Below are 19,734 nucleotides of genomic sequence, written 5' to 3' on the forward strand. Positions count from 1 at the left end.
GATGTCGTCGTAATCATTTTCCACATTTTTTTTGAAAACCAAAATTGGTGGGAATATCATTCGAATTTAAGATAGACTTACGAGGGATGAAAATGGGGATAAAGAAATAAAAATCGATTTCGGTAACCACGAATTTTTGTGATTAAAAATTCTTCTTAACCTGTTCATTTTTTTGGGTTCGAATTATTAAAATGGAAAAAAATCTGATGAAGTTTTTTCTTTATTCCAAAGTAAATGTATCTCGTGCACACACACACACACACAAGCACAGAACTATATTTTCTATTTGGTTACCGTTGACAACCAGAGAATTCAACATTTATTCTTGATTTTCATCTTGGAACAAACAAACAAACAAACAAACAAACTACGACAATGATGATGACGATGATGAAACATATAGAAATGATCGATTTATTCATTCGGATAAATGAATGTGAAGGCACGTAAAATAAAATCATCATCATCAACAACAACAACAAAAAAATTCCGATCAAATAATAAAAATTTAAAATAATGGTAATTATCATTATAAAGAAATTTTGTAAATCTTATTGTTTGTTTTTTTTTGTTCATTGAATTTATCAAATGAAAAAGGGTCTACTTTCATTACTGAAAAAATTCAAATCAACATCGAATCCTGAATTAAGAATTCTATTACTTGGTTTGGATAATGTAAGTCTTTTTTTTCCCTTTTTTTTGACATGGTTTATCATTGATAATCAAAACAAAAATTAGGCTGGAAAAACAACCATATTGAAAAAATTGGCCTCAGAAGATGTTACTCATATAACACCAACACAGGGTTTTAATATTAAAAGTGTACAATCACCGGGATTTAAATTGAATGTATGGGATATTGGTGGCCAACGTAAAATTCGTCCATATTGGAGAAATTATTTTGAAAATACCGATGTTTTGGTATGATAAATCAATGAATAAAATTTTCATTATTAACATTATGAATATTTTTGATAAATAGATTTACGTTATTGATAGTGCGGATAAAAAAAGATTTGCTGAAACATCGGTCGAATTGAATGAATTATTGAATGAAGAAAAATTAATGAACGTACCATTACTGGTATACGCTAATAAACAAGATTTGATCAATGCTGTTAGTGCTAGTGAATTAGCTGAAGAATTACATTTGATTGCCATTAGAGATCGTCCATGGCAGATTCAAGCATGTTCCGGTACATCTGGTGAAGGTCTTAAAGTAAGTGTTGTTTTTTTTTGATTAAGGCAATCAAAGTTTAAAAAATCTATCAATTGAATAGGATGGAATCGAATGGATTTGTAAGAATATTAAATTTAAAAACATCAAAATCAACATCATAATGAATGAATCATTATCCAAATCAAAATTTAAATTCAATTTATATAGCAAACAGAAACAAAAATCATCATTTTCATCAATAACATTAACAACAACAACGGTGTTTCAAATGTTTAATGTGTTTTTATAAATACTGTATGTGAAAACACTTAATGAATTTATGTTCGACGATCAAAAAAGAAAAAAAAATCATAAATTAAAATAAAAATTGAAACAAATAATTAGGAAAAAAACGACGATTCTTTCTGACTGTTGTTTATCTTGATTTTGTGATTAATTATTTTTTTCGGTTGTTGTTAAAGCTACACACAAAACAAATTTCTTAATTCGGTATTATTTATAGATAACAATTTTGTTTTAGTTTTTTCTTTTTTAAAATTTAAATTAATTATTGTATGCCTAAATTAGCAATAATTGCCATTGTATAATCGGTAGTCGATGCGTAACCTCCTAAATCTCTAGTCTTTACTTTACCGGTTTCGATAACACGTGCAATGGCTCGTTGAATAAGATCAGCATATTCATGAAGATGAACATGTCTTAATAATTTTACTGAACATAATAACATGGCGGTTGGATTGGCAATATTTTTACCAACAGCTTCACCGAATGTATGACGAGCACCGGGTTCATAGATAACACAATCAGTACTATATGATGCACCCGGTACAATACCGGCACCACCAACCAAACCCGAAGCAAGATTATCGATAATATTACCATAAAGATTCGGCATGACCATAACATCGAATTTGTCCGGATGTGATACCAATTGCATACAGGTATTATCGATGATCATTGAATCGAATGCAATCTGTGGATAAAGTTTGGAAGTTTCTTCACAGCATTTTAAAAATAAGCCATCACCGAGTTTCATAATGTTAGCCTTGTGAACACAGGTAACTTTTTTTCGTCCATGTTTGGTAGCATAATCGAAAGCAAATTTTGCAATACGTCGAGATTTTTCTTCGGTTATTATTTTCATGCATTCGATTACGCCGGGCACGCTCTCATGTTCGAGTGCACTATATTCGCCTTCGGTCTGTTCACGGATAACAAAGAAATCTAAACCATGATGCTTTGTTTTGATACCGGGAAAACTTTTTATATGAACAACATTAGCATAAAGATCCAGATCTTTACGTAATTTCATGTTTAACGTTTGTAATTCACCGGCATAGCTACTAAAGGGTGTCGACAAGATTCCTTTCAACGCGATTCCATTTCGTTGTATTGATTCAATTACAGTTTCGACTGAAACACTCATTGAAGGATAAATCTCACTGGTTATAATAATACGTAATTAGTATATTTGGAAAAAGAATCAAGTTGAAATTACCTGAAAAAAAGTTCTTCGAATTCAATGGGGACACCCATTGCAGAAAATACCTCTTTAACTGAGGCCACAAGTTCAGGTCCGACACCATCACCGGGAATTAGTGTGCATTTAATTTTCTGACCATCAACACTGTCTGAAGTAGATGATGGTGGAGGTGGTGCACGAAATTGTTGACTTGTTTGATAGATAGTGCGAATATTTTGCGAATGCTTTATGTTGATAATTTTAATTGATAAAAAACAAAGAGAAAACATACACAAATAAACAACAAGATAAATGAAAGAAAAAGTGAAAGATTAATTTAATCAGATTCGATATGAAAAACATATAAAGACATAATAGACATAATAAAATACAAACTTTTTGCAATGATTTTTGTTGTGTAACGAAGTAATTTCTTAACAAAACATTACCAATCGATCGCAATGATTTCATAATTATTATCGTTGATGAATAAATTAGGTTTTTATATTTGAAATTCCCTGATAGTTAAAAATGAAAAATGAATATATTCTTCAAGAATTTTTCTTTTCGCATTGAATGTTCTTTCAAAAAAAATATCAATGTTATGACCTGTATGCAATATAATTCAATGAATGTTTGTAAGAAGAAATGAGAGACGAAAACCATCGATATATCGCGATGTGTTTTCGAGCACGATTTTTTTTTGAATTCATATTCCGCATGTGTATGGCGCTATATACAATTGAATGAAAAACAAAATTCAACTCTCTACCGCTAGAGGGTAGTACAATGTTCAATTATCATTATTTATCATTATTGAATTTTGTTTCGATTGATAAGAGAAATTGATTAATCAATTCGATCATGAACGCAATGATAGCGATTATCAATAGAATTAAATATGAATAGAATATACTGTTTAGTTGATTCAATGAGAATTGTTGATCAAGATTATCATCATCATTGTTATTCCATTTGGATCGAGCATTCATCACGGCATTTATTAAGGCCATTAATTTCCAATGTTCATGAATACCGCTATGTTTTATTCGACAAATACTTTTATGAAATGGCTATTAGAAAAGGATTTTTTTTTAAAAAAAACCTGATTAAAAAACTTACTATTCATTGAAAAATTCATGAAAAACATCAAATCCTTTACGAACTGGTATGGAATAAAAAGACCATATTGAATATTGATTGATCCAATATGGGCGGTATGAATAATGGTTGATCAGCATAGTAAAGACGATAGAATTCCAGTTTTTGTCGAGGTCCAATAAAAACATAAATTTTTCTATTTGATTTTGGCAACTGTTTTTGGTGATTCATCAATTCATAACCGTCTGAACGATCTGCTATCGATATTGAATTTTTATAAATTGTTTTATATGATTGTATTTGCGATTCCTAAGTATAATATAATTATTTTAATTTTTTTTTCTCTAAATTATTTTATTAGATTGTTGGTTACTGACCGATAAGATTGAAGCACTGCTTGAATGGCTAACCAACATTGGTAAAACCAAGCCGGTTTTTGATGCCATTGCTAATTCATCGATTGTATCGATTATATTATCATCTTGAATAGTCAAAATTGAACAAAGTGAACCTTGATAATAATTGTATAGGATTTTTATTCCGAATGCCCATATTATTGCAGATAATCGAACAGAAATCGGTGTGAATTTCATCAATGTATATGGTTGTCCGGTAAGTAGACAAAGATTTATCCAAATAATATTATGTTTGATTTTTTTATTCGTATTCGGTATCAATTTGAGAAAAAAATTCAAAAATCCGAATAAAATTAATATGAATAAAAATGCTAACCAAACATCCAATGTAAATGGTCTGATCAACAGGTTGAAACGTACATAATCTGAATTATAATCAATCGTATTCGATGGTTGAATAGCAAATGTTGATTTATCAATAAAATGTGGATATAAAAAATCAGCAATCATTTGTCGATTATATGTTTGCAATATACCACCAATAGCTAAATCAATTTCATTCTGTTGAAACATACCAAACAATCCAGTCCATGTATTATTTTCAGTCAATATACCAAATTGTTTTGAATGTTTCCATTGAATGGAAAAGTTAAAATGTTTACTCATTTCTATCATCATTCTTGCTTCATCACCATCAATCACTTTATAATTTTCAATACTATCATCATAGCTCAATAACGATGCTAAAATATTCTTTTTTTTGAAAAAAAAATTTCATTATTGATTCATATAAATTTTCAATTTTCAAATAATCCAAAATTTCTTACATGGGTAAACCCAATTCTCAATGTTATATTCGATAAATTTTGAATCATATTTCTTTTTCACTTCACAAGAATTTACAGCATAAATCGTCGCCGGAGATTTTTGAATCAATCACGAAAAAAATCAAAAACAAAAATGTTTTCGCACTGAAAAAAAACAACTTGTCCTATGATTTCATGATTACTTTATTTTCATAATGAACAAAAACAAAACAATTAAAACATAACAGATTCTCGAAATTCCGGAAACTTATTCCTAAAAACATGCAATTAATTATTATCGACCAGAAAAAAAACATTGATTACACACCCACACATTCATTATTCACAACAATATTGTCCCGTTAGAAAAAAAACCCAAAAATAAGATTCAATATTCAGATTATGATGGAAAAGAAAAAAGACTATTTCTATCTATTTCACACACTTTACAAACCGATCGATTTCCGTTTCAATATTAAATTCGACCGACAGTTTTTTTTAAATTTGATCATTGATCACTTATCCATCTTCTCAATGAAATATGAAACACATCCTGGGAGTTGGCTAAAAAAAACCGTATCATATGTATCGATTTGATCAACAGATTTTCAAACTGTGTTTGTGTAACCATGACCAAGAAAGAAAGAAAACGGAAAAAAGTTGAAAATTTGAACATGTGTCGTGTTCTAATGTCTATTTGGCCAACAGCAAATAGGTGCAGTCTCTTTTTTGTTTCGTTTTCCCTATCTAATTTTATTTTACTCGTGGGTAAAAGTTTGTTTGAAATTTAAAGTTAAAAGGTCCCTTGTATTTTCTTCCATGTGTTTACCTAATATAATCACACATAGACCCTATGGTTTAATTTTTTTCCACTCGTTTTTTCAAAAAAAAAAGAAAAACGGATGTGTGACACACTTAATGATTTAGACGTGAAATTTTTTTTTTCTTGAATAAAAAAACTAAATAATAAAGGGCCCGGTCCTATTATTGGGCCGGAAATTGATAAATCAAAATTCGGATGTAGCTCGACAATAATAATAATAATAATAACAAGAAAAGAAAAAGAAAACCGGAAAACTTAAATACAATGGACTAAATTTTGTCACACGAATAGCACTTGTTATTATTATTACAGTTTTTTTTTGGTTTGGTGTTATTGTATTGTATTGTCGATTAACATCCTCATCATTATAATGATGAAGGATGTGTGTGTCCATCATTATTATCATCAATATTGAAGGTCATCCGACATATGGGTTGATCAAACTTTCCAACGATTTTTCTATTTAAACAAAATGTAAAGAAAATGATTCGCCCATCACCATCCATCCGATCGATAGTTCCGTTCCGTTATAATTGTTATTTTGTAGTAATATGTACGAAATGAATACAAATGATGAAAATCAAGCAAATAGAGAAAAAAAACTTTCATTTTGAATTATCATTTTATCATCTTATATATGTTCTGGGCTGTTCCTTTCACTTGAAAAAAATTGAATATTTTTGTAGCCATTTGTTATCATCATCATCATCATCATCATCATAACAATGAAAATGTCGATGACTCGCCCAAAAAGTAAAAAAAAAAAAATGTCGTCAATGACAAATCTGGAAATACCGACCATCATCTACATAGTCAGCATATGATGATGATATAAATATTCTTAAATAGTTACGCAGCAACAAGCAATAAGATTCATTCCATGAGAAGGGATGTGTATTTTTGTTATTGTCGTTGTTGTTATTAATATTTGTTATTCTCGTTATATATATGTTTACGGACTATTTCCGGACAATGACAATTTTCTTTTCTTTTGTCCAATCATTTTCACATCAACATGTGTGTATGTGTGTGTGTATGATCACCACCCTCATCAAGTTTTTCTTGTTTGCAATGATTATCATTTGTTTATCATGTTCTTCTGGTTTTTTTTTCGCTTAATCATTTGATGATAATGAATAAATTCGTCATCATCATCATTCAAAATGATCAATTCGGAAGCTTCGGGAAATTTGATCCGGATATAAATGTAAATTTTTATAAACAGAATTCAAAAAAAATAAAAAATTCTAGAAATAGCTCATTTATCAATCTTCATAAATGTCTAATGATTTCAATGATAATGTTTTGAACGATATTTTCATATTCACGATAGACAGATGTTCATATGTAAAGTAAAAGAAGAAAAAAAAACAAATCCAAAGCAACATGCAACAGATGATCGAATTTTAATTTTGACCATGGTTGTTTTTTCTCTTTTTTTTTTTTTGTTGGTCAATATTCGGTTTTAAACTTATCGGACCTGCCGTCTGACGCGTGGCCAACTTTGTTCCAGAAAAAAAACCTTCTGTTTTTCTTGCCTATTCCAACATTCAAATCGAAAGGTTATGTTATTGGACCATGTGCCACGCGTCCCATGAAAGACAGATGTGTATGATGTGTGTGTGGTGGTTATAAGAACTTCTTTTTTTTTGTTTCTGAAACTGGTAAATAGCAGCAGCTTGTGCCACGCGACTAAATCTTATTTAGTTTGAAATAATAATAGAGACAATCATCAATGTTGTGTATACACCGATGTCCAATGTATCCAGATGACGATACCCAAATGGCAGATGTGCCAATCATCATCATCAACACATGGCCTTTTTTTCCATTCATTTATTCCTTTAGTTTTTGACCTTTATTACTGAATAAAAGCAACAGATGCTAATATTCGTTATATACACATTATAAACATTTTGAATTTCGTCAACAGACAAATATTATAATATTATCAGGATCGATCCAATAAAATGGAATAAGGCACGCGTCGTTTTTTTTTGTTGTCAGTTGATGTTGTTGAAACAATAAATTTTTTCATAGTTCAACCAACCATCCATTCAATTTTTGGTTTGATGAACTTTTTTTTTGTTGTTCGTTTATTGAAACTAACTAGCTAAATATAACATCCATTGATCAGAAAGAAGGTTCATTATACTTCAGAAATACTAAGTTCGTGTGCATATTTACAGATTATCGTTTTCAAATTATTATTATTATTATTAAAATCATCTGGCCTATGTAGATAGATTCAAAGTTTTTAATCATTTTATCACCAAAACAAGAATAATAATATCATCATGTTTGATAATGTCGATTGGGAAAATTATTATATTACCATAGTGATAATACAATCGATATTATGAGTCAACAAAGCTATATCGATATGATAATATTTGATGATAATACCCTACACGAAAAATTCAAATATATTCTCATATAATCTAATCTATCCGAATTATTATTAATTTTTTTTTATTTATCTGGATGTTGTTGATTTTCGATCTATTTTTTGTTTTTTTGCTTTCTTTTTACTATACAAACATACAACAAGGGTGTTGTTATTTCCGTTCATTGTTGATCATAATCATCATCGTTATTATTATCATGATGATCAAGTCCTAGCGGTTTTTTGTTTCAATGTTGATGCTTACTTACACTCCCTTTTTTTTCTTTCTTTCCAATATCCTATGTCCTATGACTGAAGAACAAAAAATACAACCGTCGTCTGTATTAGTTTCGGTTGTTGTCTGATGCTATGTTCGTTCGGAAATAGATTTTGTAAAAAAACCGAAACATCTAAAAGGTCTAAATGTCATATGCTATGTTTGTGTTTAGTGTGTGATCACAACCAGATTTCCTTTTTTGTCAATCTATTTGGTTATATTGTCCAACCATATAACAGCCATAATAAATAAATACAAAGCTAAAGCTATACTGAATGATTGTCGTTGTCGTTGATGATGAACGACAAACATTTGTTCATTAGACCGTAGAGTTTAGTGTAGTAGATCTTATTTGTCTGTATTTTTACTATGGGTAAAATTTTTTTGAATGAATGAATGAATAAATGAATCATGCTTTTGATGTTGGTGGTGAGAGAAAGAGAGAGAAAAAAACAATCTGCCAAATAGGACTGGCCCTGTTCCTTTTTTTTCTGTTTTCTTTCCATGATCGTCGATCGGTGGTAGAAAGAAAAAAAAATTTGAAATAAGAAGATTGTATTCGTTCATTTTGATCATCAGTTGAATTTTGTTCATCATTACGAACGGTTCGTGTGTTCCACTGTTCTTATTGTTTGCAACTTTCATATTTTGTGAACTTTTTTTCCCATCAAACTTTGAAAAAAAAAATTTTCCGAATTAAATTCAAACGGCAAAAAAACTCACACACACTAACATTATCAAAGCCATCTTCAATTAATTAATTTGAAATCAATTAATCGAAAAAAAATGAAACTTTTGAAAAAAATTCGTCGTATAGGTAAGTGTTTCTGATCCAGAACAGAAAGAAAAAAATTTCCAACACATTTTTTTCCTTAAATAAAATTCCAATCTTATCATCACTTTTAATTGAGAGAATTTTTTTCTTCTTGAAAAACTAAATTAAGAAAAAGAAAAAAAGAAAGAAATTCATGTCTCCCATTTTCTATACTCTCACGATAAGATACGATGATAATGATGATGTCTATCATCATCATCTCGTCATAGAGCCGTATCTCCGTATTAGAATAATTTTTTGTCATCTTTTAATAACAGAATATAAGTAGCAGTCATTGTAAAAAAAAATTAATTTGGCATTTCCGTTTCGAAATGAAAGAATGAAAATGTTCAACGAAAGACGTTCATTCATTTTCTTTTTGTTTTCTTGATGATGACCGACAAAAATTTTTTAATTCGTTCATTATGTGGTACAATTGATGAGACTGACACGAATGAATACAGAGATATAAGAATGTATGTGTGTGTGTGATTATCAACCGAGAGAAAGAGCAAAGTCTAATTCTCATGGTTGAGCTTCAATGATGATGATCATGAGGATGATAATGATATAAAAATACACACACACACACAAACAATTACATAAAATTATGATTTTTTTTTCTTGTTTACTGAAATAACTAATTATAATCAACAATTGTTTTTATTGTTTTATTTTTATGAATGAAAATTTTATTTTAGCTTCACAAAAAAATCTTTCATTTGGACAAAATGGACAAAATTTGGCAACAAATAATCTATCACCAATTGGATTTCATTCAGTACATGGTGAAAATATTCGTATCAACGGAAATGGAATGATTGCTGAACGTATTGGTAGCTATTGTCGTGGTATTTGTTTTAGTAATCGTCCAATACGTTTTAATGAACGTATCTGTATACGTATTGTTGAAATGTCTGATTTTTGGAGTGGTGTATTACGATTCGGTTTTACAACAAAAGATCCGACAACATTAAGAAATTCATTGCCTAAATATGTTTGTCCAAATCTAACAAATTGTGGTCATACATTTGCTAAAGCATTACCCGAAAGATATTCACATAAAAATTGTATATTATCATTCTATCTATCAACAAACGGAAATATTCATTATAGTATAAATAATGTTGACAAGGGTATTATACTTGAAAATGTTAAAATTAATGGTGGACCATTTTGGGCCGTCATCGATCTATATGGTAATACGCAGAAAATTGAACTAATTGGTATGTACATATCAAACTTGTCATCCATTTCAAACATTTGATGCAAACAGGAAATATCAATTTTCTTTGCATTCATTTGTCATATTATTATTATTATTATTACTTGTTGTTGTTGTATTTCTTCATCTCACTTGTTCATTATTCTTGTCTTGTCTTGTCTTTGTCATTTAGATCCACGATATCAACCAAATAATAGCCGTAATAAAAACATGTACATCGAACCTGAACGTTTGTACACATCCGTTTCAATGATGGATCTACCAAATGAAATGTCACATGAACCATTACCACAAATTTATTCAAATAAATTTCTTGAACAATCAATTCAATTCCATCGAACTCGTGGCTGTAATGTACGACTTTCAAGTAATAAATGTGTAGCTGAACGTAATAGTAATCACTATTCACAAGGCTATGTATTCACAAATCGACCATTGGCAATTGGTGAGAAAATTGTATTGCAAATTCTACGTACGGATGAAATGTTTACTGGAAGTTTAACATTCGGCCTTACATCATGTAATCCGAATTTTTTGAATGTTGCCGATTTTCCCGAAGATTCACACCATCTATTAGATCGTCCCGAATATTGGACAGTAATCAAAGATGTAGCCAATTCACCGATGGCTGGTGATGAAATTGCATTCACTATTACAGAATCTGGTGAAGTTATAATGACTAAAAATCGTCAACGTTCAATCACATTAATGCATGTTGATATAAGTCAAAATTTATGGGGCTTTTTTCGATCTATACGGAAGTACGCTTAAAGTTCGATTACTAGGTTCACAAACAATGAATCATCATAAATCACATTTGAATCTTGCCAACCATCATCATTCCATACAATCAAATCGACCATTAACTAATGCCATATCTATGCACAATGTTTATAAATCATCACAAATGGAATATTCTCCAGCATTAAATCCTGATCATCATCATCATTATAACCAACATCAATCATATCAACCGAAAAAGAAATCAACCATAATGACAACACAGCAACCAAATTGGCCATACGTTGCATATCCAACCATACAACGACAAAACAAAGCAAATGCAAACAAAAAAGCCTTTGAACATAATTATAATTATAATAATGATTATCATCATGTTGATGGTAAATTGTATAATCAAATTTCAAATAATTTAACAAATTCTACATCATTATCATCAACATCATCAACAACAGCAGCGACAACATTCGGTAATGAATGTGTTGTTTGCTATGAAGAACCAATCAACAGTGTATTCTATACTTGTGGTCATGTTTGTATGTGTTTTAAATGTTCTGTAAAACAATGGCAAACATCTGGCCATTGTCCTATTTGTCGTGCAAAAATTGTCGATGTTATACGAACGTACTGGTCATAATCATTATAAATTATATTCATCTAAAATAATGGGCAATTTCTTTTTCATCTTATTTATATTTTCATGTCAAAATTATAATCATTTTTTTTGGAAAAATATCGATGTGTATAAACTAGTCATTTTAAATTTTTAAAAAAATAAAATAAAATAAAAATTTTTGAAAATAAAACAAAACAAAAAAATAGTCGTTTATTCAATCGTAATTCATTTTTATTATTCGAATATTATATAATGGATATCAAAATCAATGAATGAATGAAAAATAAAAATGATCAAAGTATGAAATGATAAATAAACAAACACAAATTAGACACACAAGCACAAGTGTACAAACAAAGGCAAAATGATCAGGTTAATAAGAATGTAAAATGGAAAAAAAAACAGTTATATGTGTGATTATAAATTATATATGATGATGATAAGAAACAAAATATTAATGATTTTCCATTCATCACACACCATTCATTTGTTCGTCAGTAATTTTGTTATTTGTCAGAAAGCTCGACGTAGAATAATTGTATAGCCAATTCCAGCACCCAAAATCAATGAAAGAACATTGGTCAAAAATAATAATGAAAGAACTTCTTTCGATAAGATTCCACGTCGTATTATCCATTGACGAAATGTTGGACGAGTTTTACGATTTTGTTGTAGATTATTCCATTCTCTTTAAACGGATGAAGGAATGAATATTAATCGATTTTAATTCGAAAAAAACAACAACACATACTTAGACAATGGATCACGATTGCTCCAATCCCATATCCAATCTGTACTCAAATGACTTCGATCATTATGCTCCTATTTGGTTATTTAGTTGATAAAGAAAAAATTTTTTTAGAAATTATTTCGTTAGTACAATCTGTTATTACATTATTATTAAAATAGATGCTATTCGGTGGTGTTTGTAAACCATCGGGCGTGATGGGTAATGAACCCAAAAATGATCCTTTCAATGATGAATGTCCTGTTTGGCTTTCTTTTTGGGCATCCAACAATAATTTCTCCAAACTTTGTAGGGTTGGTCCATTGTTTTTCATGAGGATATGAAGTGGTGTATCACTGGGAGAATATGTTGTATTTTCATTGATATCGATCCAAGAATCTGAAATAATACGACAAAAATAATAAAAAAATTATGGGACCGAAAAAATTAAAATCGAACCATTTAAAGAAACGACATCATCGCTTTTGGGTGTGGATGCCATTTGTTGTTTTGCTTTTCAACGAAGTTATTTTTTGAACATTGAAATTCGCAAATAAAATATTTTGAATCGAAATTTTATCACCTTATAATTAATACGAAATGATTTTTTTGCGCGTTTTCTCACCACAGATTTGGCTTTGTCAAAGATTGATCGATAATGAAAAGCTGCAAAACAAAAACATTTTACTTCAACGCGTATTAAATCAAAACAAAACAAAAACAAAAAACATTAAAAAAATGTTTGGAAAGCGCATGCGTTCAATCAAAATACATAACAAAACATTCGATTGTTAAATGCGCACTTTTATCACATCACATTTTTTTTTCTTCTCAATTTAATTATCTTATGATTTGATGATGATGATTATAAATATCTTTTTTTTTATATATAACACATGTCACGTAATAATCAATTCTTTGACCAGAACGTACTATGTTTGTAAAGATAAACAATAAATTTTTATTGACAAATGAAAATAATTTCGGAAATATAGCTAATATGAATAATGGAATTAGAAAAAAATGTTTAATTTCATTTTTTTAATGGTTATGATAATGATGAATTTATGGTCAATTATTATGTTTATTAATGATAGTGTTATGTAATTAGAAATAATGTCTTGTAAGAATATGATTGTAAAAATACTGATCAAAATCAAATGAAAAAAAATTGAATTTTATGGTAAAAATGGTGTCGGTCGTTGTACTGTTCTAACATTGGTTATATTCGATGATGATGAATAGCCGCTACTACTGTTTGAATTCATTATGATTGGTATACGATTTCTTGGTCGATTACGAACAAAATCTACCGATTTAGAACGACGTCGATTTTCACGGATTCGTGTTGTAACTGTTGCTTTGGATAATGGTGTATGAAGATTCATATGTGGAAGATTATTTTCCGCATCGATCATTGTCGAATTGATTTGAATGCCCATCTGCAATTGATTATTCAATTTACATTATAAGGTTCAATGTTTACAACCATTATGCTTACCTGAAATTGTTTTTCACCCTCATCAACTTTGACGATATCATCATAGATATTTCGTTTGGCAATCTTTCCAGATCGTGGCTGTTCATCCAATTCACGTTTATTAACTCGTTGATTCACTGATCGTGGTGAAAAGGGAATACGATTACCTTTTTTGTTTGATAAGGCATTTTGATTAATCTTTTTCGCACTTTCTGTGGTATTCTGTGATTTTGAATTTTTTGATGCAGTTGTAATTGTTTTACAATCTTTAAGCTGTTCCCAATTCATTTCGAAATATTTATCAATATCCAAACCATATGAATTTAATGGTATATTATGTTCGGTTTCAATCATTGTGATCAATGTTCGAATTTCTTTTTCTAATTTGGGCAATTTTTTCAAACAAATTTTACGATCACGTTCCATTTGTAACAATGCACCACCGCGATTATTAAAACGATTTGGATCAGTTGATTTTCTTTCCAATTCTATCAGACATTCCATAGAATCTTCAAATTCGATTAATTTTTCAAAAACTTCTTGATATTTATCATGAAAAATTTTTAAAACATTAAATTCAGCTTCTAGCTCGTTTAGTAATTCTTCTGTATATTCATTCGAATCCATTAGATAGCCATCGAATTGAGATACTCGACATTTTTCGAAAAGTGCTTGAAGTTCAATACGAACATTTTTGATTATTTTTTCGATACTATTCTTTTTTATAATCTCATATTTAGCTATTTCAGCATCCAATAGTTGCTGCTGTCTTGGTAATGTACCAACCAATTCCATTAAGAAAAGATCGCGTTCTTTTTGATCAACATCCAATCGATTATAAAGTTGTTGCAATTTTTCAAGTTGTTTTTCAATCTGTGTTTTAGCAGTTTCACGTAAACTGGATAATTTGTTCAAAAATGACATTAGTTTGTTAATGTGGAATTGTGAGTAAATAATATCTCTGTTTAATACGATTAACATTTTTTCATCATCATTTTCCGGTTTATATTCAAGATCGTTTGTAAATTTCATTAATGCAGGTTTCAATGATTCAAATTTCATTTTACGATCAGTAAGAAGTTTTTCACGGTCACGTAATATTAAAGCTAAACTTTTTAGTTCCATTTCACTCGGTATATCTGTAACAAATTTGGTTGGTTGATAAATTTCGCCAAGTAATTGGTTTACTTTTTGTAATTTATTCTCCAAACTCTCCAATTTAGACATTCGTTCATTTTTAACCACAACCAATTCGTTAAATTTTTTCTGCAACATTTTATTCTGCATAATCAATGTTTGGAATTCTTCAGATAGCTGAAATGATGGTAATGATAGATCGCTGAGAATCTTATTCACTTCTTTCAATTTATATTCACGATATTTTAGTCCATCATCACGAAATTTACTATTTGTTGCAAGTAATCTATCAGCTAAATCAATGAATTGTCGACGAATTTCTTCGGTTTGTTGTTCACGATATGAATCTGGAAAGCCGACAAAACGCCATATTTCACCGATTTCATTAAATTTATTTTTCAAATTTTGTACCAATTCTTCGGTGAGATAATCAGCAAAACTGTGACAAAACAAAAATTTTATATAAAATGCTATAAATTCTTAAATAGAAAAGCAATAAACTTACGCTGATGGAAACGAAAGATTCATGGATGCATCATCCTGTTCAAACTCAATCCAATCAACATTGGTCATTTTGTCATACGAAAACACAATCAAATCAAAAAAATGACGATTAATTTAAATTTAAAAATTCAAAACAAGAATTATCTTATTTTATTTTCTCAAAAAAAGTATTATTGGTGGATAGAATAAAGAAAACAAAATAAAATAGCGCAATCTTTCAACATCAAGAAAACAACAACTTTTGGCTTACGGTGATGAGTGACGGTTGGTAAAAACACACCATGTCAAAGTGTGAACACACACACACACGTACTCCCTAAAAATTTTCAAACGGTCAATATGAAAATTGCTGATTGGCTGAAATTACATTTTGAAACTACGCACGCGCATTTCGAATGTTTTTTTTCTTGATTAAAAAAATTTAATGTCATTTTCAAATATTTTTGTTTTTTGCTTTAGAACACCGATCATGGGAAATAAAAAAAAAGGAATTTTTTTACAATTAACTTGATAATTTAAAATGGATTAATCTGAATTCAACCATTATCATCTCTTTTACTTAATGTGCCAGTACAATAAGAATTTTTGATAAATGAATGACAACATTTATAGCCCCATTTTCCATTTTCCCAATATGAACCGAATACAGTTGTATGACGATTAATAAATTCATCTTCTTTATATATCGATCGTATTGGTGCTCGATTTTGACCTTTTATCACCTGACCACTACGAGAATATTCAACATAATCTTCGGTTTGAGCAAAAATTAGCTCTTTTGGTGGTGCTTCTAAATATTCTTTTCCTCCATATTTATCCAGAATAGTTTCTTTGATTGTTTCTTTCAAATCGCTCTTTTTTAAATCCAATTCTCGATGAATAATTTCAGCTTTTGTAGGTTCTGCCTGTAGATGAATATCCACACCTTTTTCTGACATTTCCCATGCGAACAATTGAGCTTGCGAAACTTTTTGCGTTTCACCCATATATCGAATAAAATTATCGCCAGCATATTGCAGTTCTTCGTGTGTTTTTCCAGTATGTTTATATGGATTATCACGCATAGATCGGGTTTTTGGATCATAATAAGCTGAATCAATATCCAAATTTCGAAGATATTTTGCAGTATCTTCACGAATTCGAAGATTACGAACAGTGATACGTTGCTTGCTATCTACTTTAGTTCCAGGCATATCAATGTGATCGGCATATTTTTCATCTTCGTCAGAATCCGATGCATCAGAATTTCCTTCCGTATTGATCAAATCTTGTTTAAGTTTTTCTTCCTTTAAAATTTGTTTGGCTTCTTCAACTTTACGATGTTCTTCGATAACCGAACGATACATGACTGGATCATAACCATTCCAACGATCACGTTTACCATCGTAATCATGTTTAAGCGAGGGCAATAATATTTCATCAGGGGCTATATCGTCTCCAGTGAATTTTGCACCGATTTTTCTTGGCCGTTCTAGACAATCTTTTTTCTTATGTGTCATGGCTCCACAATTTTCACATGCTCCTTTACGGAATTTGGTTGCCGTACTACCTTTCAAACCACGTACATATTTATCACGTAATGTTGTATTGTCTTTGCTTCTATCGTCTAAAACTTTTTGATGTTTTAAAGTTGGGCCACTTGCACCATAATACCAAGGTGTCGTACTAATATACTGTGGTATATGAGGATTGATATCTCTGAAATTTTATAAAGATTAAATATGAGTTAAATTTTGATTTTAAGGCAAAAATGATTGACTTACTTTCCCTCTTCATCAACTTCGGCTGGAGCTTGGCCAAGCTTACGAGCTTCTTCTAGCTCTTTAGCCTTTTTCCAATCTTCACGTGAACGCTTTTTCGGTTCATCATTGTCCGAACTTTTGATAATTTCAGACACAGGTCTTGATGAAACATTCATTGTTGTGAAGTTTGATCCCGAATAAAATTTCTTGGATCCAATTATGGCTATTATTACTCAACTCAAAACTTTTGCAGCTCGCTCATGCATTCTGTGTGAAAATAGTTGCTCACTATTAACTGTCAGTATTTTTTTGGCTAAAGTTTGAAATTTCCAATTTTTTATTTAAAAAATGGATCATAATTCATCGGAAAAGCTTCATGTTTTGGATCAGATTGAAAATCAGATTTACCAAATGATGCAATTTGGAACGACTTCATTAAATGAATTTAGTAAAGATAAACCTAGTATCAAAAATGTTGAAAGTCAAGTGAGCCAATTTGTTAAATGTCTTGAAATGGTTGATAATAATGTAAGCAAACAGCTACAATATCTATCGCAAGTAAGTACATTGCAACCACATGAAGGCTCAACTTATTCGACTATGAAAATAAATCAATTGGCCATGCTACGTTTGGAACATGTTCGATCTGGTTTAAACGAATTGGAACATCTAAAAAAACAGCATCAAATACAGCTGCAAAAATATCAAAGTTCAAAAACAGCAAAAATAGAACCAAATCAAGATGATCCAATGGACAGTAAATTATCATCGCATCATCAACAACAACATTAAAAAAAGAATAAAATTTGTAAATAATGTTTTATTTTCATCTTTTAATTAATGAAATAAAATAATTAAATAATGATTATGAGTGAAAATTTAGATGAGATAAAAGTTTTAAAATACTATTCAACACCAAGCATTGTTTTTGCTTCTTTTTCCGATTCAAGAATATCCTCCGAAACATACATTGCAAGTAATTCTTGTTTTTTCCTACGAACTAATTCTTCGTGAATTTCCTGTTGTGTTGGTATGGATGGAACGTGAGATATAAAATTTTTTGGTCCAGCAAAGTCAACTCCTTCTTCGATGTTTGGCCTATTATCATCTTTATCATCAGGATTGCAAATTGATTCAATTCGTTCTTTTATTGTTTTTGCATTGGAATTTTGTTCTTCATCTGCTAATCGTAAAAGTTCTTCACGTTGTACTCGGGCTTCTTCCTTCAAAATGACACCATCATCTTCATCACGATAACCATAATAATCAGCATCGATTGATCGCATCAATTCAGCTTTTGTTTTTTTCGGTATCTGAATTGTTTCCTGAGTTAATAGTTCTCTTACACCAGGTAAATCTTTAGCAGCGCCAAAATACTTGTAACCTTTATTGCCAGGTATTTCACGGGCACTAGCATCAAAACGTTCGGTAGATCTGTAGCGAAAAAAAAAGTTTACAATCAACAATTGGGAGAAAATGTTTGTCAATGTCCTACCTGAAATCAGTACCACCAAGTTCTTTGATTCGTTGTTCCCAGTTTCTTTTTTCTCTTAGTAATCTATTTATCTGGTCATTTAGATCACGAATACGATGTTCACCAAGACCTGCATTTTGAATTTGTGCCACTTTTCGGCTAATCACACGTACAACATTCAAACGCCATCGTTGTGCTGAATTCAGATCATTACAATCACCTGGAAAATAAGGTCGTCGTTCACGTTTTGGCTGATTGGAATTAGTTTGTTCTTCGAGTTGTGATGCTCGCCATCGTGCTAAAGTTGTCATCGCTTTCTCCGCATTTCGAGCCATGATTTATTAGAAAATTTTCGACAGATAAAAAAAGTTGTCAAAAATCAGATTCGAAGAAAAACAATCCGCATGTTTGTCTGTTTTTTTTTTGCTAAAATTTTATCATATTCATAGACGACGTGTAAGTGTAAGGAAAAAAACTTAAAATTCGAATTTTAAGTTTTTTTTTCAAATTTCTTTGGTGGCGCCTAAAATATTGACAAAACTAATGGAATGTACGAAAAAAAACTTTTATCCATAAATCTTATTATTCTATGACATGATGATCACATGAATCAATTTTTTTGTGTATGTGTTTAAAGGAAAAAAAATTTCGACAATTCATTGAACGATTTATTTAAGTGATTACTGCAATGGTGGCAAGATAAACATCGATATATCATCGATCAACGATAAACATCAATATTGGACAAATGTTTGAATTCTGATGATCAATGATAATGATGTTCTGATCAGGCCACCATATATATTTTGAATTTTGATCGTGTCATCAATTGATATTGGCATTACAGGGAAAAAAATTTTTACCAATGATGCTCATGCTCCAA

The 19,734-nt window shown here is 30.1% G+C and overlaps 9 protein-coding genes across 9 annotated transcripts; 3 read left to right on the forward strand and 6 right to left on the reverse strand.

Annotated features, from left to right (window-relative positions):
* Positions 1–113: 113 nt before the first annotated feature.
* On the forward strand, positions 114–1,469 carry LOC113797320 (ADP-ribosylation factor-like protein 3). The gene is made up of 5 exons (XM_027347676.2): positions 114–519; positions 598–675; positions 739–921; positions 983–1,219; positions 1,281–1,469. The coding sequence occupies exons 1-5, from the start codon at positions 517–519 to the stop codon at positions 1,467–1,469; spliced, it is 690 nt and encodes a 229-aa protein (XP_027203477.2). The 5' UTR covers positions 114–516.
* On the reverse strand, positions 1,362–3,250 carry Idh3b (isocitrate dehydrogenase [NAD] subunit beta, mitochondrial). Its single transcript, XM_027347670.2, has 3 exons — positions 3,039–3,250; positions 2,679–2,887; positions 1,362–2,622 (listed from the first exon to the last, which is right to left on the reverse strand). The coding sequence occupies exons 1-3, from the start codon at positions 3,111–3,113 to the stop codon at positions 1,728–1,730; spliced, it is 1,179 nt and encodes a 392-aa protein (XP_027203471.1). The 5' UTR covers positions 3,114–3,250; the 3' UTR covers positions 1,362–1,727.
* Positions 3,251–3,405: 155 nt separating this feature from the next.
* On the reverse strand, positions 3,406–5,027 carry LOC113797439 (glutamate receptor U1-like). Its single transcript, XM_027347812.2, is given in 5 exon segments — positions 3,406–3,701; positions 3,765–3,823; positions 3,825–4,052; positions 4,121–4,852; positions 4,927–5,027. Coding segments are annotated over 5 exon segments (1,323 nt in total). The 5' UTR covers positions 4,975–5,027; the 3' UTR covers positions 3,406–3,445.
* Positions 4,248–11,940, forward strand: LOC113797311 (protein neuralized-like). The gene is given in 5 exon segments (XM_027347667.2): positions 4,248–4,355; positions 8,971–9,208; positions 9,907–10,431; positions 10,603–11,168; positions 11,170–11,940. Coding segments are annotated over 4 exon segments (1,761 nt in total). The 5' UTR covers positions 4,248–4,355; positions 8,971–9,177; the 3' UTR covers positions 11,809–11,940.
* Positions 11,941–11,993: 53 nt separating this feature from the next.
* On the reverse strand, positions 11,994–13,216 carry BNIP3 (BCL2 interacting protein 3). Its single transcript, XM_027347677.2, has 4 exons — positions 12,974–13,216; positions 12,681–12,913; positions 12,539–12,609; positions 11,994–12,475 (listed from the first exon to the last, which is right to left on the reverse strand). Exons 1-4 carry the CDS (start codon positions 13,014–13,016, stop codon positions 12,301–12,303), a joined length of 522 nt encoding a protein of 173 aa, XP_027203478.1. The 5' UTR covers positions 13,017–13,216; the 3' UTR covers positions 11,994–12,300.
* A 306-nt stretch (positions 13,217–13,522) lies between these two features.
* On the reverse strand, positions 13,523–15,778 carry LOC113797310 (protein regulator of cytokinesis 1-like). Its single transcript, XM_027347666.2, has 3 exons — positions 15,637–15,778; positions 14,016–15,570; positions 13,523–13,956 (listed from the first exon to the last, which is right to left on the reverse strand). The coding sequence occupies exons 1-3, from the start codon at positions 15,702–15,704 to the stop codon at positions 13,693–13,695; spliced, it is 1,887 nt and encodes a 628-aa protein (XP_027203467.2). The 5' UTR covers positions 15,705–15,778; the 3' UTR covers positions 13,523–13,692.
* Positions 15,749–17,629, reverse strand: Slu7 (Pre-mRNA-splicing factor Slu7). Its single transcript, XM_027347669.2, has 2 exons — positions 17,399–17,629; positions 15,749–17,333 (listed from the first exon to the last, which is right to left on the reverse strand). Exons 1-2 carry the CDS (start codon positions 17,551–17,553, stop codon positions 16,172–16,174), a joined length of 1,317 nt encoding a protein of 438 aa, XP_027203470.2. The 5' UTR covers positions 17,554–17,629; the 3' UTR covers positions 15,749–16,171.
* Positions 17,630–17,648: 19 nt separating this feature from the next.
* Positions 17,649–18,242, forward strand: MED11 (mediator complex subunit 11). The gene has a single exon (XM_027347678.2). It carries the CDS (start codon positions 17,726–17,728, stop codon positions 18,167–18,169), a length of 444 nt encoding a protein of 147 aa, XP_027203479.1. The 5' UTR covers positions 17,649–17,725; the 3' UTR covers positions 18,170–18,242.
* LOC113797316 (pre-mRNA-splicing factor ISY1 homolog) lies at positions 18,178–19,289 on the reverse strand. The gene is made up of 2 exons (XM_027347671.2): positions 18,873–19,289; positions 18,178–18,811 (listed from the first exon to the last, which is right to left on the reverse strand). The coding sequence occupies exons 1-2, from the start codon at positions 19,184–19,186 to the stop codon at positions 18,283–18,285; spliced, it is 843 nt and encodes a 280-aa protein (XP_027203472.1). The 5' UTR covers positions 19,187–19,289; the 3' UTR covers positions 18,178–18,282.
* Between the last annotated feature and the right edge of the window lie 445 nt (positions 19,290–19,734).

This window comes from Dermatophagoides pteronyssinus, unplaced genomic scaffold (assembly GCF_027571235.1).
Source record: "Dermatophagoides pteronyssinus isolate colony J.1.1.1.1 unplaced genomic scaffold, Derpt_VIB-CSIC_2022.12 sq0002, whole genome shotgun sequence".
NCBI classification, from domain to species: domain Eukaryota; kingdom Metazoa; phylum Arthropoda; class Arachnida; order Sarcoptiformes; family Pyroglyphidae; genus Dermatophagoides; species Dermatophagoides pteronyssinus.

Coding starts and splice junctions, on each gene's coding strand:
- MED11 (XM_027347678.2), top strand. CDS start 17,726: ATGGATCATAATTCATCGGAAAAGCTTCATGTTTTGGATCAGATTGAA.
- Idh3b (XM_027347670.2), bottom strand. CDS start 3,113: ATGAAATCATTGCGATCGATTGGTAATGTTTTGTTAAGAAATTACTTC. Junction 2,888..3,038: donor AACAAAAATCATTGCAAAAA/GTTTGTATTTTA, acceptor ATCAACATAAAG/CATTCGCAAAATATTCGCAC. Junction 2,623..2,678: donor TTCGAAGAACTTTTTTTCAG/GTAATTTCAACT, acceptor TATTATAACCAG/TGAGATTTATCCTTCAATGA.
- LOC113797310 (XM_027347666.2), bottom strand. CDS start 15,704: ATGACCAATGTTGATTGGATTGAGTTTGAACAGGATGATGCATCCATG. Junction 15,571..15,636: donor AATCTTTCGTTTCCATCAGC/GTAAGTTTATTG, acceptor GTTTTGTCACAG/TTTTGCTGATTATCTCACCG. Junction 13,957..14,015: donor AGGGTGAAAAACAATTTCAG/GTAAGCATAATG, acceptor AATCAATTGCAG/ATGGGCATTCAAATCAATTC.
- LOC113797316 (XM_027347671.2), bottom strand. CDS start 19,186: ATGGCTCGAAATGCGGAGAAAGCGATGACAACTTTAGCACGATGGCGA. Junction 18,812..18,872: donor CTTGGTGGTACTGATTTCAG/GTAGGACATTGA, acceptor TTTTCGCTACAG/ATCTACCGAACGTTTTGATG.
- Slu7 (XM_027347669.2), bottom strand. CDS start 17,553: ATGAATGTTTCATCAAGACCTGTGTCTGAAATTATCAAAAGTTCGGAC. Junction 17,334..17,398: donor GAAGTTGATGAAGAGGGAAA/GTAAGTCAATCA, acceptor ATAAAATTTCAG/AGATATCAATCCTCATATAC.
- BNIP3 (XM_027347677.2), bottom strand. CDS start 13,016: ATGGCATCCACACCCAAAAGCGATGATGTCGTTTCTTTAAATG. Junction 12,914..12,973: donor TGATGTCGTTTCTTTAAATG/GTTCGATTTTAA, acceptor GTATTATTTCAG/ATTCTTGGATCGATATCAAT. Junction 12,610..12,680: donor GCATCTATTTTAATAATAAT/GTAATAACAGAT, acceptor ATAACCAAATAG/GAGCATAATGATCGAAGTCA.
- LOC113797320 (XM_027347676.2), top strand. Junction 676..738: donor TATTACTTGGTTTGGATAAT/GTAAGTCTTTTT, acceptor AACAAAAATTAG/GCTGGAAAAACAACCATATT. Junction 922..982: donor TTGAAAATACCGATGTTTTG/GTATGATAAATC, acceptor TTTGATAAATAG/ATTTACGTTATTGATAGTGC.